The sequence below is a fragment of the Coregonus lavaretus genome (genome assembly GCF_964263955.1).
Source record: "Coregonus lavaretus genome assembly, chromosome: 22".
NCBI lineage: Eukaryota > Metazoa > Chordata > Actinopteri > Salmoniformes > Salmonidae > Coregonus > Coregonus lavaretus.
In genome coordinates, this window is record NC_140009.1 from 10459219 (window position 1) to 10476702 (window position 17484).

Below are 17484 nucleotides of genomic sequence, written 5' to 3' on the forward strand. Positions count from 1 at the left end.
AGAAGTACCCCCTTCGTGCTCCGTTTCGCTTACTTTGATTTGGACTCAATCCAAATGCCCGGAGCACGGTAGTATGCATTTTGACAAACACCCACAGTCTCAACTTGGAGCGGCTTTGTTTCCCAGGCATAGCTCAAATAATATCTAGTAGGAGAGGCTGTGTGTGTGGGCATAATGTGCATGTGGGTAGGCCTACTGTATGTAAGCATGTTTGTTTATGTGGTTTTATGTATCTGTACATATAATTGTGTCTATGTAGGTATGCATACGTGCTTAGCTTATGTGTTCCACAGTAATAGCCAAAGGTCACAGAGCAGGGTGAAAACAAGGAGGGTAATTGAGCCGGCCACTTAAGCCGATTAGTAACTTTCCCCTCCGTGTGCATTTGAGGGCCGGGGGGCGGGTAGGGGGGGTCCCTGCAGATCAAGGCAAATATGTTCATTTTTTACTCAACTTTATTAAATACGGTTAGGAGGCTCTAACACGAGATTACCAAAGGATACCGGGAAATCGCTTTCTCAGCAAAACCTCACAGCCCTAGCCTGGTTCCAAATCTGCATATGTGCTTCAGGGAAGAGAACAGAGCTGTGAAGGAGTGACTGCTCAGCTGCAGTGTCCCTGTAAAACCAAGGAGTTATTATTTAACTGTGTGTGCATGTTGGTGTTCATGCTGTGTTCCCTTCCCTGTAGGTAGTGTACTTCACAGCTCTGTTTCCTTCCCTGTATGTAGTGTACTTCACAGCTCTGTTTCCTTCCCTGTAGGTAGTGTACTTCACAGCTCTGTTCCCTTCCCTGTAGGTAGTGTACTTCACAGCTCTGTTCCCTTCCCTGTAGGTAGTGTACTTCACAGCTCTGTTCCCTTCCCTGTAGGTAGTGTACTTCACAGCTCTGTTCCCTTCCCTGTAGGTAGTGTACTTCACAGCTCTGTTCCCTTCCCTGTAGGTAGTGTACTTCACAGCTCTGTTCCCTTCCCTGTAGGTAGTGTACTTCACAGCTCTGTTTCCTTCCCTGTAGGTAGTGTACTTCACAGCTCTGTTCCCTTCCCTGTAGGTAGTGTACTTCACAGCTCTGTTCCCTTCCCTGTAGGTAGTGTACTTCACAGCTCTGTTTCCTTCCCTGTAGGTAGTGTACTTCACAGCTCTGTTTCCTTCCCTGTAGGTAGTGTACTTCACAGCTCTGTTCCCTTCCCTGTAGGTAGTGTACTTCACAGCTCTGTTCCCTTCCCTGTAGGTAGTGTACTTCACAGCTCTGTTTCCTTCCCTGTAGGTAGTGTACTTCACAGCTCTGTTTCCTTCCCTGTAGGTAGTGTACTTCACAGCTCTGTTTCCTTCCCTGTAGGTAGTGTACTTCACAGCTCTGTTTCCTTCCCTGTAGGTAGTGTACTTCACAGCTCTGTTTCCTTCCCTGTAGGTAGTGTACTTCACAGCTCTGTTTCCTTCCCTGTAGGTAGTGTACTTCACAGCTCTGTTTCCTTCCCTGTAGGTAGTGTACTTCACAGCTCTGTTTCCTTCCCTGTAGGTAGTGTACTTCACAGCTCTGTTTCCTTCCCTGTAGGTAGTGTACTTCACAGCTCTGTTCCCTTCCCTGTAGGTAGTGTACTTCACAGCTCTATTCCCTTACCTGGTCCTGGTGGTTCTGTTGGCCCATGGTGTAACCTTACCTGGAGCGCTGGATGGGATTGTGTACTACCTGAAACCAGACTGGTCCAAACTCTGGGAAGCCCAGGTATGGTGTGTACAGTACAAACAGTATGTGTTGGTATGTGCGTATGTGTTGCACAGGGATATGCAAAGATTATTTTAACATAAGTATTAATGTTGTCTTCCTAGGTGTGGATCGATGCTGGCACTCAGATCTTCTTCTCCTATGCTATTGGTCTGGGTGCTTTAACCGCCCTGGGCAGCTACAACCGCTTCCACAACAACTGCTACCAGTAAGTTTGACAAAAAAGCACAGCTAGACCAAAAAACACATCAACCACTGCTACCAAACATGACCACAAATTCGATCCCCCAAAAAACTGCAAGCATAATTAGTTATTGGTTATGCATCTTTATTTTTAGTAGGCTAAAATGTAAGAGAGAAAAAAGCATTATCTTGAACTTCCATTGTTCTCCCAAGAGTGTCTGAGTATAACATCTAAATAATCAGAGTGAGTCAGCTCCCTCAATAGTCCCACTGCTGCAGCAGGTCTGGGTTGACTGGCTCAGATGCTTCTAGCATGTGTTTAGCCTAAACTGACTCAGAAATGTAAACAAACCCAACTTCCTAAAATGGCAGTTTTCTGGACGTTGCCAATAATAGGGATGCCTTTTAATAGATGCCAAGTCTCGATACTAACGTTAGGCCTTAGCAGGAATTTATGGAATGTCCATTTAGTATCCTTTCAATGGCTATTTTCTATTCTCTTTTTTTAAACCTTAGTTAGAAATGTACATAATAATAAAAAATGATGCAGTCTCAGTTATGAAGGTATTCATGTCAGCTAGTCATGGCCCTCTGATGTAGGCTAGATGATAACCATAAACTGTAAATGAGGGTAAACTGAGAGTATGAGAGAGTTTGAGTTTTGGTTTGGTTTGTAGGCCTAGTTGATGACTGAGCTGATGAAACAATGCTTCATCATCAGAGACCAATCAGCACATTCACCTCCTGTCCACCAATCAGCACGTTCACCTCCTGTCCTCACAGCTTTACAGGATCTCATTAACTTGTGTTTCTCAATGGTTGTCTTGAATGAACACTTAACACTTCATCCATCTATCTCTATGTTGTGCTATTTGTCCACAAATTACTCTCAACATACAGGAGCCATGAACTAAATCATCAAATCAAATTGTATTTGTCACATACACGTGTTTAGCAGATGTTATTGCGGGAGTTGCGAAATGCTTTTGCTTCTAGCTCCGACAGTGCAGTAATATCTAACAATTTCACAACATATAACCAATACACACAAATAAATCTAAGTAAGGAATGGAATTTAAGAATATAAACATATATGGACAAGCGATGACAGCAATGACAGAGCGGCATGGACTAAGATACAGTGGAATATTATAGAATACAGTATATACATATGAGATGAGTAATGCAAGATATGTAAACATTATTAAAGTGACTAGTGTTCCATTTCTTAAAGTGGCCAGTGATTTCAATAGGCAGCAACAGCCTCTAATGAGCTAGTGAAGGCTATTTAACAGTCTGATGGCCTTGAGATAGAAGCTGTTTTTCATTCTCTTGGTCCCAGCTTTGATGCACCTGTACTGACCTCGCCTTCTGGATGATAGCGGGGTGAACAGGCAGTGGCTCGGGTGGTTGATGTCCTTGATGATCTTTTTGGCTTTCCTGTGACATTGGGTGCTGTAGGTGTCCTGGAGGGCGGGTAGTTTTCCCCCGGTAATGCATTCGGCAGACCGCACCACCCTCTGGAGAGCCCTGTGGTTGCGGGCGGTGCAGTTGTCGTACCAGGCGGTGATACAGCCCGACAGGATGCTCTCAATTGTGCATCTGTAAAAGTTTGTGAGTTTTTTTACAATTTTTTTATTTATTTCACCTTTATTTAACCAGGTAAGCCAGTTGAGAACAAGTTCTCATTTACAACTGCGACCTGGCCAAGATAAAGCAAAGCAGTGCGATAAAAACAACAACAACACAGAGTTACATATGGAATAAACAAAACGTACAGTCAATAGCACAATAGAAAATCTGTATACAGTGTGTGCAAATGTAGTAAGTTATGGAGGTAAGGCAATAAATAGGCCATAGTGCAAAATAATTAAAATTTAGTATTAACACTGAAGTGATAGATGTGCAGAAGATGATGTGCAAATAGAGATACTGGGGTGCAAATGAGCAAAATAAATAACAATATGGGGATGAGGTAGTTGGGTGGGCTAATTACAGATGGGCTGTGTACAGGTGCAGTGATCAGTAAGCTGCTCTGACAACTGATGCTTAAAGTTAGTGAGGGAGATAAGTGTCTCCAGCTTCAGAGATTTTTGCAGTTCGTTCCAGTCATTGGCAGCAGAGAACTGGAAGGAATGGCAGCCAAAGGAGGTGTTGGCTTTGTGGATGACCAGTGAGATATACCTGCTGGAGCGCATACTACGGGTGGGTGTTGCAATGGTGACCAATGAGCTAAGATAAGGCTGGGATTTGCCTAGCAGTGATTTATAGATGACCTGGAGCCAGTGGGTTTGGCGACAAATATGTAGTGAGGGCCAGCCAACGAGAGCGTACAGGTCACAATGGTGGGTAGTATATGGGGCTTTGGTGACAAAACGGATGGCACTCTGATAGACTACATCCAATTTGCTGAGTAGAGTGTTGGAGGCTATTTTGTAAATGACATCACCGAAGTCAAGGATCGGTAGGATAGTCAGTTTTACGAGGGCATGTTTGGCAGCATGAGTGAAGGAGGCTTTGTTGCGAAATAGGAAGCCGATTCTAGATTTAACTTTGGATTGGAGATGCTTAATGTGAGTCTGGAAGGAGAGTTTACGGTCTAACCAGACACCTAGGTATTTGTAGTTGTCCACATATTCTATGTCAGACCCGCAGAGAGTAGTGATTCTAGTCGGGCGGGCGGGTGCAAGCAGCGTTCGATTGAAGAGCATGCATTTAGTTTTACTAGCGTTTAAGAGCAGTTGGAGGCTACTGAAGGAGTGTTGTATGGCATTGAAGCTCGTTTGGAGGTTTGTTAACACAGTGTCCAATGAAGGGCCAGATGTATACAAAATGGTGTCGTCTGCATAGAGGTGGATCTGAGAGTCACCAGCAGCAAGAGCAACATCATTGATATACACAGAGAAAAGAGTCGGCCCGAGAATTGAACCCTGTGGCACCCCCATAGAGACTGCCAGAGGTCCAGACAACAGGCCCTCCGATTTGACACATTGAACTCTATCTGAGAAGTAGTTGGTGAACCAGGCGAGGCAGTCATTTGAGAAACCAAGGCTATTTAGTCTGCCAATAAGAATGCGGTGGGCAAGTTGCAGCGGAGGGTGCAGAGCTGGTGGCCGGGGTAGGGGTAGCCAGGTGGAAAGCATGGCCAGCCGTAGCAAAATGCTTGTTGAAATTCTCGATTATCGTAGATTTATCGGTGGTGACAGTGTTTCCTAGCCTCAGTGCAGTGGGCAGCTGGGAGGAGGTGCTCTTATTCTCCATGGACTTTACAGTGTCCCAAAACGTTTTGGAGTTAGTGCTACAGGATGCACATTTCTGTTTGAAAAAGCTAGCCTTTGCTTTCCTAACTGATTGTGTATATTGGTTCCTGAATTCCCTGAAAAGTTTTGATGCTAATGCAGTACGCCACAGGATGTTTTTGTGCTGGTCAAGGGCAGTCAAGTCTGTTCTTAGTTCTGAATTTTTTGAACGGGGCATGCTTATTTAAGATGGAGAGGAAAGCACTTTTAAAGAACAACCAGGCATCCTCTACTGACAGAATGAGGTCAATATCCATCCAAGATACCCGGGCCAGGTCAATTAGAAAGGCCTGCTCGCTAAAGTGTTTTAGGGAGCGTTTGACAGTGATGAGGGGTGGTTGTTTGACCGCGGACCCATTACGGACGCAGGCAATCAGTCAGTGATCCTTGAGATCCTGTTTGAAGACAGCGGAGGTGTATTTAGAGGGTAAATTAGTCAGGATGATATCTATGAGGGTGCCCATGTTTACGGATTTAGGGTTGTACCTGGTAGGTTCCTTGATAATTTGTGTGAGATTGAGGGCATCTAGTTTAGATTGTAGGACAGCCGGGGTGTTAAGCATATCCCAGTTTAGGTCACCAAGCAGTACGAACTCTGAGGATAGATGGGGGGCAATCAATTCACATATGGTGTCCAGGGCACAGCTGGGGGCTGAGGGGGGTCTGTAGCAAGCGGCAACAGTGAGAGACTTATTTCTGGAAAGGTGGATTTTTAGAAGTAGAAGCTCAAACTGTTTGGGCACAGACCTGGATTTTAGGTGCCAAGCCAAATTTCTTCAGCCTCCTGAGGTTGAAGAGGCTCTGTTGCGCCTTCTTCACCACACTGTCTGCGTGGGTGGACCATTTCAGTTTGTCAGTGATGTGTACACCAAGGAACTTGAAGCTTTCCACCTTCTCCGCTGCGGTCCCGTCGATGTGGATGATGATTCCAAATGCATCCTGATGCTGACTGTTTGGATTGTTGTTGCATAAAGCAACAGCAATGCTACAAAGCTCAAGTATGCAGGTCATGTTGTTGTGTACACACTCCTGGTATAGCTGGCTCTTAATAAGGGCACAATGGGGCTTGTTGGTGGGACAGAGTTGGCAGGATTACTCAGTGTTATCTACAGGGAGGCTAATCCATCTCAGGGAGGATAGGACAGGGCTGTTTCTTCCCACATAAAAATATACTACAGTTTACTATAGAATACTACAGTAGTTACTATAGAATTCCGTAGTATACTGTAGAATACTATACTAGATGTGTATTTCTTAATATAGAATGTTGTAGAATACTATAGTACAGCCTTTCTTAAAGTATGGGTCGCGACCCAAAGTGGGTCACGGACCTGTTAATAGTGGGTCGCGACGTGTCAGAGTAAATGTATAATTATTTCATTAATTACTGGACTTGATTTGGCCAAGTGCAACTGCGCTCTCTGTTCAGTGCGCTCTCTGCTTAGCAGCGGTGCCTCTGCTCAGTTTGGCAGATGCGTGAGTTGGAGGGAGATGTGCGTGTACTTCGTGGTTTAGAATATATTTTTTATCGGCAGTTTTCTTGAAGATCACTCCGCGACCCCCACGCTGCAGCGCTGTCGTTCAGCAGCAGATGATGCGCTGAAAGCCACTGACTTGTAATTCCCACTCGCTATCATCGAATTGACTCAAGCTAGCCACCCCGTTCTGACGGAGCTCAATCGTCATGAAACGCAAACACAGCGATAAGTTTCTCTCTCTTGATTTCATACAAACTTTGAGAAATAATGAGGAGCGCCCACAATGTGTTTTGTGCGGGGAAGTGCTTAGTAATGAGTCTCTCAAAACGAACAAATTAAAAACGACACGTCGTGACCAAACATCCACAGCATGACGGTAAACCTAGGGACTTCTTTCAGAACAGGGCAGAGTGCTTCAGGAAACAGTGCTTCCACAGTGGAAGAGTAAGTCAGCTAGCAAGGCATTGTTGTCATTTTATAACAGGTGATGATGGCACTGTAAGCAGAAATAAGAGAGTACTATCGCTCATAGTAGTTGATGTGTTTCTCTTTCAAACAATCCCCTTGTACACAGCTAATAGCTAGCTACCCTAAGTAACAGTACAGATTAAAAATGATCAGGCCTACTGTACATCTTACTGTAGAAATTATTGTTGAAAACAAGTCTAGGTTGGAACTGTTGCTGTTAAAATACAAGTAATCATTTTTATTCTGAACTGGAATAAACTGATTGAAGCAAGATGCTTTTTGAGGCAAACACACTCACACAGTTCTGGGTTTCTCATCTACTGGACTAGTACAGCAGGAAGCGGTCTCCTGACTGAGAAAGCAGTAGATGTTCTGATCCAGTTTGGCACCAGATACCTATGCGAGTCAGGGTTCTCAACTCTGGCATACTTAAAAAACAAGTACAGAACAGACTCAAGGCCGTGGATGACCTCAGGGTTGCACTGTCAAAAACGGAGCCCAGAATAGACCTGCTTGTTGAAAACTTCAACCAGCCACACACCTCTCATTAGGATTGTGTGTGTGTGTTTGTTTTCTGGTCTACATCTGTGTGATGTGATCAGTTTATTCCAGTTCGTAATACAAATTATGTATTGTATTTTAACAGTCACAGTTCCAACCTAGACTTGTTTTCAACAATCATTTCTACAGTAATATGTACAGTAGGCCTGACCATTTTTCATCTGTACTGTTACTTATGGTTGGACTATCAGGGTTGCACTATCAAAAACTGAGCCTGTGTGTGTGTGTGTGTTCTGTTAGACATTTGTGTGATGTGATCAATCAGTTTATTCCTGTTCAGAATGAAAATTATTTCTTGTATTTTAACAGCAACAGTCCCAACCTATACAGATATGTAAGAGTGTTTTTAATGGGTAACAATAAACATGAATAGATTTCATTTCATTGTTATTAGTTTTTGTCTATATTGCATTTGTTTTAGGCTTAAGGGCAATGTAATATACCCATATTTACTTATAGTTGCATGTTTTCATAAGCTTGGGTCCCTGGAAAACACAGAATTTCTAATTTGGGTCCCAGGCTGAAGAGGTTTAAGAATCCCTGCTATAGTAAATAGTACTATAGTAAAATGTCTGCAAAAACACGACACTTTTTTAACTATAGTAAATACTACAGTAATTCATTTGCATATACCCTGCCCATTCCCCTCCCCCATATCCCAATTTGTGTCACACATACACTACCGGTCAAAAGTTTGGACACACGTACTCATTCAAGGGTTTTTCTTTATTTTTACTATTTTTTATCTTGTAGAATAGTAGTGAAGACATCTAAACTATGAAATAACACATATGGAATCATGTAGTAACCAAAAAAGTGTTAAACAAATCAAAATATATTTTATATTTGAGATTCTTCTAATAGCCACCCTTTGCCTTGATGAAAGCTTTGCACGCTCTTGGAATTCTCTCAACCAGCTTCACCTGGAATGCTTTTCCAACAGTCTTGAAGGAGTTCCCACATATGCTGAGCACTTGTTGGCTGCTTTTCCTTCACTGCGGTACGACTCATCCCAACCCATCTCAATTTGGTTGAGGTCGGGGGATTGTGGAGGCCAGGTCATCTGATGCAGCACTCCATCACTCTCCTTCTTGGTAAAATAGCCCTTACACAGCCTGGAGGTGTGTTGTGTCATTGTCCTGTTGAAAAATAAATGATAGTCCCACTAAGCCCAAACCAGATGGGTTGGCGTATCGCTGCAGAATGCTGTGGTAGCCATGCTGGTTAAGTGTGCCTTGAATTCTAAATAAATCACAGACAGTGTCACCAGCAAAGCACCCCCACACCATAACAACTCCTCCTCCATGCTTTACGGTGGGAAATACACATGCGGAGATCATCCGTTCACCCACACCGCGTCTCACAAAGACACGGCGGTTGGAACCAAAAATCTCCAATTTGGACTCCAGACCAAAGGACACATTTCCACTGGTCTGATGTCCATTGCTTGTGTTTCTTGGCCCTAGCAAGTCTCTTCTTATTATTGGTGTCCTTTAGTAGTGGTTTCTTTGCAGCAATTCGACCATGAAGGCCTGATTCACACAGTCTCCTCTGAACAGTTGATGTTGAGATGTGTCTGTTACTTGAACTCTGTGAAGCATTTATTTGGCCTGCCATTCCTGTGGCGGTCCTTATGAGAGCCAGTTTCATCATAGCGCTTGATGGTTTTTGTGACTGCACTTGAAGAAACTTTCAAAATTCTTAATTTTCCGGATTGACTGACCTTCATGTCTTAAAGTAATGATGCACTGTCGTTTGTCTTTGCTTATTTGAGCTGTTCTTGCCATAATATGGACTTGGTCTTTTACCAAATAGGGCTATCTTCTGTATACTACCCCCCCCCCCCTTCCTTGTCACAACACAACTGATTGGCTCAAACGCATTAAGAAGGAAAGAAATTCCACAAATTAACTTTTTAAGAAAGCACACCTGTTAATTGAAATGCATTCCAGGTGACTACCTCATGAAGCTGGTTGAGAGAATGCCAAGATTGTGTAAAGCTGTCATCAAGGCAAAGGTTAGCTATTTGAAGAATCTCAAATTTAAAATATATTTATGATTTTTTAAACACTTTTTTGGTTACTACATGATTCCATATGTGTTATTTCATAGTTTTGATGTCTTCACTATGTATCTACAATGTAGAAAATAGTTTTAAAAAATTAAGATAAACCCTTGAATGAGTAGGTGTTCTAAAACTTTTGACCGGTAGTGTAAGTGAGAAACCGACATGCCAAGTATAGACCATATTGTGTTCCATACAGGTTATAGAAAAGAGCAGAAGCTCTGAACTATCTGTTCAGACCCCAGTCCTACCTACAGGTTATGGACAATTTGCTATTTTAGTATTTTTCCAATAGGTTTCCTCAAAAGGTAAGCCTCCACTTCTATGTCAAAGATAATACAACTAAAATACTACAGTAATGTCAGCAGAAACACTGCAGTAAATACTACAGTATATTACAGTCCGCAAAAACACTGCAGTAAATACTACAGTATATTACAGTCCGCAAAAACACTGCAGTAAATACTACAGTATATTACAGTCCGCAAAAACACTGCAGTAAATAGTACAGTATATTACAGTCCGCAAAAACACTACAGTAAGTACTACGGTATACTACAAGCCGCAAAAACACTATATTAATTACTATAGTATATACTACAGTTTTCTTTCACTACAGTATTTATACTATAGTTACCTGTAAATACTACAGTATACTACAGTAAATACTACAGGAAAGTCCGCAAAAACACTACAGTGAATACTATAGTGTATAAATATAGGAATACTACAGTGTTTAGACCATAGTATAATATAATATTTTTTATCCTAGTCTTTTAAAGTAGCTCATTTGCTCTTGTGGCTCTAGAGTCGATATCCAAATTACACCGACAACACAGCAGCTATCAGAGAAAAGCCTATTGATCCTCCTGTCTATTTCTCTCTTTCGCTCTCTCCCCTTCAAGTCCTTCAATCTATTTTAGCCTCCAGCTTTCATCCCATACTTCTCTTTTCTAGTCTCACTCATCTTCTCACTATTACTCGTTCACTATTATTACATCTTTCACTTTCTCTTCATGTCGTTGCCTATTTAATCGTTTGTCTGTCTGTCTGTGTGTATGTGTTTGTGTATGTATGTGTGTGTGTGTGTGTGTGTTTTGTGTGTGTGTGTGTGTGTGTGTGTGTTTTTGTCGGTGTGTTTGCTTGATATCAATACCATGTCTTCCTGCTTTTGCAGTCTTTAATATTAAAGTCTCTCTGTCTCTGTCTCTCGCTCTCTCTCTCTCTCTCTCTCTCTCTCTCTCTCTCTCTCTCTCTCTCTCTCTCTCTCTCTCTCTCTCTCTCTCTCTCTCTCTCTCTCGCTCTCTCTGCAGAGATGCGTTTGTTCTAGCCATGATCAACAGTGGGACTAGTTTCTTTGCCGGGTTTGTGGTGTTCTCAGTGCTGGGCTTCATGGCTGCAGAGCAGGGGGTCGACATCAGCAAGGTGGCCGAGAGTGGTAAGTACAGAGATCCCTAAAACATTACTACCCCTGTACCTCATCCAGGTGGCTGGTGGATGGCAAAATTTTACCAGCCACTAAAATGTTTGCCAGCCACCTTTTTTTCAGATTTGTTTTTAATTATGAAGATAAATGCACACTCAAATATATATATATATATATATATATATATATATATATATATATATATATATATATATATATATATATATATATATATATATATATATATATTACATGTGGGCTTTGGATTGAAAATTAAAAACAGTTCCCAAATACTATGTGATCACCCACCAATGTGGCTGCTAAGAATAGATATTCTATCAGCAAATGGCAAAATCTACCAGCATTTGGCTGGTGTTAATTTCCCACCCTGATTCATCCCTATGTCTTCACCCTCACTTTGACCTCATCGCCCTCACCCTGACCCCTACCTTATCCCTTTCAGCTTGTTATGACCTGATAAAACATCTTCCCTTCCCCTCTATCCACTCTTCCCCATTTGGTGTGCGAGAATGCTGAGTAACTCTGCCCCTCTCTTTTTCTCTCTCTCTCTCTCTCTCTCTCTCTCTCTCTCTCTGTCTCTCTCTCTCTCTCTCTCTCTCTCTCTCTCTCCCTCTCTCTCTCTCTCTCTCTCTCTCTCTCTCTCTCTCTCTCTCTCTCCAGGTCCAGGCCTGGCCTTCATAGCCTATCCCAAGGCTGTGACTCTGATGCCTATGGCTCCAGTCTGGGCAGCACTCTTCTTCTTCATGCTGCTTGTACTGGGCCTGGATAGCCAGGTATAGGACAATGCACATTCACAACACACAGATGGATTCTGACAGTTTATATCTGCGGTTCTATGACACATACTGTGCATTCACACACATAGCCACTTACCTTGACATAGTGGTGACATTTGAACTTGTCTAGTTGTATATCTAAGTAGTCCATCTTTGTTAGTCCCAGGGCCTGCAGCCATTGTTCCACAAGCACAGAGGCAGTCAATGAGCCTCTGTCTTCCTCACAGAGAGCATCTGTCCACTCTCCTCTCTGTTCATTCACTCCTTCTCTCTCTCCATCTCTCCTCTCTCTCTATCTCTCTCTCTCTCTGCCCCATGACTATTCAAGGACACAAACAGCGCTGCTATAGAAGTAACTGTTGTTAGAGTATCAGAACATTTAATATTATCAGATATATTATAATCATTATGATGTGGCATAAAAGCATATCAAAGTATGTTAGCAGAACATGTATATCAGAGTAATCTTTCTTTCTCTGTCTCAGTTTGTTGGGGTGGAGGGCTTCGTCACAGGGGTCATGGACATGCTACCACCCAAATCTATGGCGGGCTCGCTGCGTCGCGAGGTTGTCGTGGCGATATGCTGCATCACCTGCTTTTTCATCGACCTCTCCATGGTAACAGAGGTAAGAGGGTCAGGAGAGGAGGAGAAGAGGAATTTGAAAACGGAATGGAGAAATGAAGAGAAGAAGGGTGGTGGACAGGAGGAGGGGTGAAAAGAGGACAGAAGGCAGTTATTTTGTAGTTATTATTAGATCACTGTTACAAGACAACATGAACTCTTCCCCACTTATTTTTCTGTCTTTCCACCCCACCGCTCTCTCTTTACTCATTCTCTCTCTTCCCCCTCCTCTCTCTCTCTCTCGCCCTCCGTCTCTCTACTCTCTCTCTCTCTTTCCCTCTCATCTCTCTGTCTCTCTCTCTCTCTCTCGCCCTCCGTCTCTCTACTCTCTCTCTCTTCCCCCTCCTCTCTCTGTCTCTCTCTCTCTCTCTCTCTCGCCCTCCGTCTCTCTACTCTCTCTCTCTCTCGCCCTCCATCTCTCTCTATCTCATTCTCTCTCTCTATACTTTCTCGCTCGCTCTCTCTCCCCCTCTCTCTACTATCTCTCTCTTTCTCTCTCTCTCTCCCCCTGCTCTCTCTCTCCCCCCTCCTCTCTCTCTCACTCTCTCTCCCCCTCTCTATACGCTCTCTCCCTCTCCCTCTACTCTCTCTCTCCCCCTCTCTCCCTACTATCTCTCTCTTTCTCTCTCTCTCTTCTATCTCTCTCTACTCTCTCTCCCCCTCCCCACTCTCTCTCTCTCTCTCTCTCGTTCTACTCTCTCTCCCCCTCCTCTCTCTCGGTCTCTCTCTCTCCCTACTCTCTTTGTCTCTCTCAGGGAGGGATGTATGTGTTCCAGCTGTTTGACTACTACTCTGCCAGTGGGATCACTCTGCTCTGGCAGGCCTTCTGGGAGTGTGTGGTGGTGGCCTGGGTCTATGGTAAGGTGTGTGTGTGTGTGTGTGTGTGCAGAGGTTTGTTGTATGAGTGCCATCTCTGGGTTACTACTGGGACTGCATCAATGATTGGAGACATGGGAAATGTGGTGAGAGAGATGGATGGGCTGTACATGTTTGTGTGATTTTTGTGTAATGTGTGTCTGTCTGTCTGTCTGTCTTGGCTACCACACAAAGCTTATACAGAGAGAGACAGAAGAGGAGGTGAAATATGTGTGATGGGCTCTAAAGTTAGTAATAGATTGTTAGTGAGATCTGGGACAGTCTAGCCTGTTTGTTTCTGCGTCAGTCAGCTTGTCCATGTCTTGCCAGACATCATGCGGGACCCAGAACACACAGACTGTTTGGCAGGGAAGTGACATGCAGAAAACAATTTGGCACCCAATCAACTCTGAGACCATACTCTACTCACAACCATGTTCTCTCTCCATTCATGATTTACCACTTCTATCTCTCTCTCTCTCTCTCTTCTCTCTCTCTCTCTCTCTCTCTCTCTCTCTCTCTCTCTCTCTCTCTCTCTCTCTCTCTCTCTCTCTCACTCTCTCACTCTATTCCCATGTCTCTCTGTCTCTGCCCCCTGTCTCTCTCCCCCTCTCTCTATCTCTCCTCTCGCTCTCCCTCTCTCTCCCTCTCTCTCTCTATCCCTCTTTCTCTCTATCCCTCTCTCTGTCTCTCTCTCTCTCTCTCAGGTGCAGATCGTTTCATGGATGATGTGGCTCGTATGATTGGCTACCGGCCGATGCCCTACATGAAGTGGTGCTGGTCCTACATCACACCCCTTGTTTGTGTGGTGAGTTAGCTCAGTGTGTGTCACACAGAGGAGACTGTTAAAGCACACACACCTCCAGAGCAAAGAAACTAGGGCCTACAGCCATGTAGATTTAGCATATTTGTGGGTATTTGGAATACCAGAGCATTTGTGCTGTGCTTCACTGATTCATGTAATTATGGCTTTGGGATTAAATCTTTTTAAATTGACTGTGTTGTTAACTGTTGTGTGTGTATAGGGAGTGTTCCTGTTCCACGTGGTGAACTACAAGCCCCTGACCTATAACTCGGTGTATACGTACCCCTGGTGGGGCGAGGCGCTGGGCTGGTGTCTGGCTCTCTCCTCCATGCTCTGCATCCCCATCACGGTCCTCTACAAACTACTGCGCTGCAAGGGATCCTTCACAGAGGTACATGTCTGTGCACGTGTGTGTGTGTGTTTGTGCGTGTGTGTGTGTGTGTGTGTGTGTGTGTTTGTGCGTGTGTGTGTGTTTGTGTGTGTGTGTGTGTGTGTGAGTGAGACTGGCCTCACACTTCTATGCTGAGGTGTGAGCATACTGTTTTTGTGTCTGAGTAGGAACTGTGTTTCCCTGGTGACGTACCCCCTGCCTGCGTTGCCTCTGTGTGTGCCTGACTGTGCTCACTAAACTGTAACACGCTACTACGAATATGACTGTCACTGTCTGACTCATGGTGGTGAATGTGTGTAACTCGATCAATCCGACTGCTGAGTTGAAACTGTTTCCCACGTTAGCTCCTACCCTGCCCTGTTAATATGTGTCTGTGACTCTTGGTAGACTTTCACTCTATCACCCTCTCTCCATGCTTGACTCATTTCATTCAGTGATATTTACCCTTATCTTCCTCTCTCTCGCCCTCCCTCCATCTATCTCTCTCTCCCTCCCTGTCTCCCCCTCCGTAGCGTTGGCAGCACCTGACCACTCCGGTGTGGGGTCGACACCACATGGAGTACCTGGCTCCTGAGTCTGAGGCCAAACTGCTGCCCCCTAATGGCCATACCAAGAACACCTTGCTGTTTGAGAGTGTCATCTGACCGTCTGAGCCCCACAGAATCCACCCCCTCCCCCTCCTTTCCCACTCAGAGCCCTCCGTCCCAAACACACACTCATGACCTTAATCACACACACTTACACACACACAGAAACCCATAAATGCACAGGAAGGCCACTCTGAAACCGATCAAACACACACACTGTACACACTGAACAGCCCTGGACCAATGGACCAAAGAAAAGATGGGACAAGAGCTCAAATACACAATCAATACAGGCTAACATTCCTTTTATTTTCCTCTACCTCTTTACCTCTCATCCTTCTCTCTCTCTCTCTCTTTCTCTCTCTCTCTCTCCGTCTTCTGCTCTGTGCCTCAGTGCTGTCCTTTTCTGTCTCGTCCTGTGATTGTGTTGTGATGTCGAACGCAGCTGCGATATCTTGTCCCCCCATCCCATCTCTCTATCGCCACTGTGTCTCTCCCTTTCTCCTGTGTGTGTGTGTGTGTGTGTGTGTGTGTGTGTGTGTCCCTTTCCTCCCTATCTAATGGATTCTGTGGGGCGGTTCAGTGCTGCTGACCCAGTCTGTAGTAACCCAACATACCCTGTTGATGGTGCTGAATGAATATTACTGATCTCAAGCTGGTAAACACTTATCTGTCTACTGCAGATCTGACCGTGTGTGTGCACGTGTGCGTGCATGTGTGTTGGTGTGTGTTGGTGTGCGTGCGTGTGTGTGTGTTGGTGTGCGTGTGTATGTGTTGGTGTGCGTGTGTATGTGTTGGTGTGCGTGTGCGTGTGTGTTGGTGTGCGTGTGCGTGTGTATGTGACTAAAGGTGAGAGGTACTGTGCTCTATGTTATCTGTGTCTGCCTTTGACTCTGAGCTCAACCTGTCACCTGACCGCTATTTCCTATCCTCACTCATCTGTCAAACTGTTAAGAAACTTCCCTCTGTAAATTGCAAAAATAACTACACAAAAACTAAGCACCACCACTTCCAGTGTAACTAACTAACTAACTTAAGTGTCCTGAGTATTGTATGAGTCTGTGAATCAGTGTTAATATTGGGGAGGGGATTGTAATCAGTATTTCCAACTTGTGAGAGAGAGAGAAGCCTACCGATGGAGAGAGATCGAGAGGGAGGGAGGGAGAGAGAGAGAGGCCTACCGATGGAGAAAGAGAGCGAGGGAGAGGGAGGGAGAGAGAGAGAGAGAGAGAAGCCTACCGATGGAGAGATAGAGAGGAAGGGAGAGAGAGAGAGAAGCCTACCGATGGAGAAAGAGAGGGAGGGAGAGAGAGAAGGCTACCAATGGAGAAAGAGAGCGAGAGAGAGAGGGAGAGAGAGAAGCCTACCGATGGAGAAAGAGAGGGAGGGAGAGAGAGAAGGCTACCAATGGAGAAAGAGAGCGAGAGAGAGAGGGAGAGAGAGAAGCCTACCGATGGAGAAAGAGAGCAAGGGAGAGGGAGAGCGATGTGTCTTAATGCCAAGCCAAGAGAGAAGCAATAAAAGACAAGATGGAAACTTTATTCTTTAGTCTCTTTATTTGCATAGACACTACCAATATTATTCATACAAATACATGTATGTACAGATACTCTCAAAGCTCAATCACCTCTGACGGTTACTATAGAGAGAGTGACACATTCATAGCCTGGTCTCAGATATGTTTGTGCTTGAACCAACTACATATCATGTATAGTCAGGAGAGATGTTTAAAGCACATAGAGATCAGATCTGGGACCAGGCTAACATTCATACAGTCCAACAGGTAACAGGGTTTTTGCATTATAGACAGTCAGTCCCACCCCTACAAACAGGTATTGATTGGAAACATGTTTATTGATGATAACACATATGGATATTATCTTGGAGAGAATGAATAGTGCTGCTGTGCTTCAGACGTGTATTCAATCATTCAAGTGCAGAACATGAAACAAATACATACACACAATAGATCTGGTCACTTGTGAGCTGTGTATTCAGGAACAATAATGATTGACTTTAAGATATTGGAGTGTGTAGTCTTATCAATGCTAGAAACTTGTCAAAATAAATATTGTAGTCAATGTATTCAAAGTAGAATAACTTGTATCAGGGAATGCACAATTTAGCTTAAAAATGTACATGAAAAAAGTACATAGTCAAATGTTCAAAATATCCATTAACATTGATTATTCACATCCTCGTTAGAAAAATACTGAAAGATA

The 17484-nt window shown here is 44.0% G+C and overlaps 1 protein-coding gene across 1 annotated transcript in view; it reads left to right on the forward strand.

Moving 5' to 3' along the window:
- Nucleotides 1-16766, forward strand: part of LOC311150253 (sodium- and chloride-dependent creatine transporter 1-like) — a gene marked incomplete at its 5' end in the record, with an annotated part of 30583 nt that extends 13817 nt beyond the window's left edge. Inside the window, 9 exons of the mRNA XM_084187631.1 lie at nt 1591-1725; nt 1830-1933; nt 11093-11217; nt 11887-11999; nt 12488-12628; nt 13380-13482; nt 14187-14287; nt 14505-14675; nt 15188-16766. Of these exons, the coding sequence (XP_084043757.1) occupies nt 1591-1725; nt 1830-1933; nt 11093-11217; nt 11887-11999; nt 12488-12628; nt 13380-13482; nt 14187-14287; nt 14505-14675; nt 15188-15319 (1125 nt within the window). The 3' untranslated portion in view covers nt 15320-16766. The remainder of the gene's footprint in view (nt 1-1590; nt 1726-1829; nt 1934-11092; nt 11218-11886; nt 12000-12487; nt 12629-13379; nt 13483-14186; nt 14288-14504; nt 14676-15187) is intronic.
- Between the last annotated feature and the right edge of the window lie 718 nt (nt 16767-17484).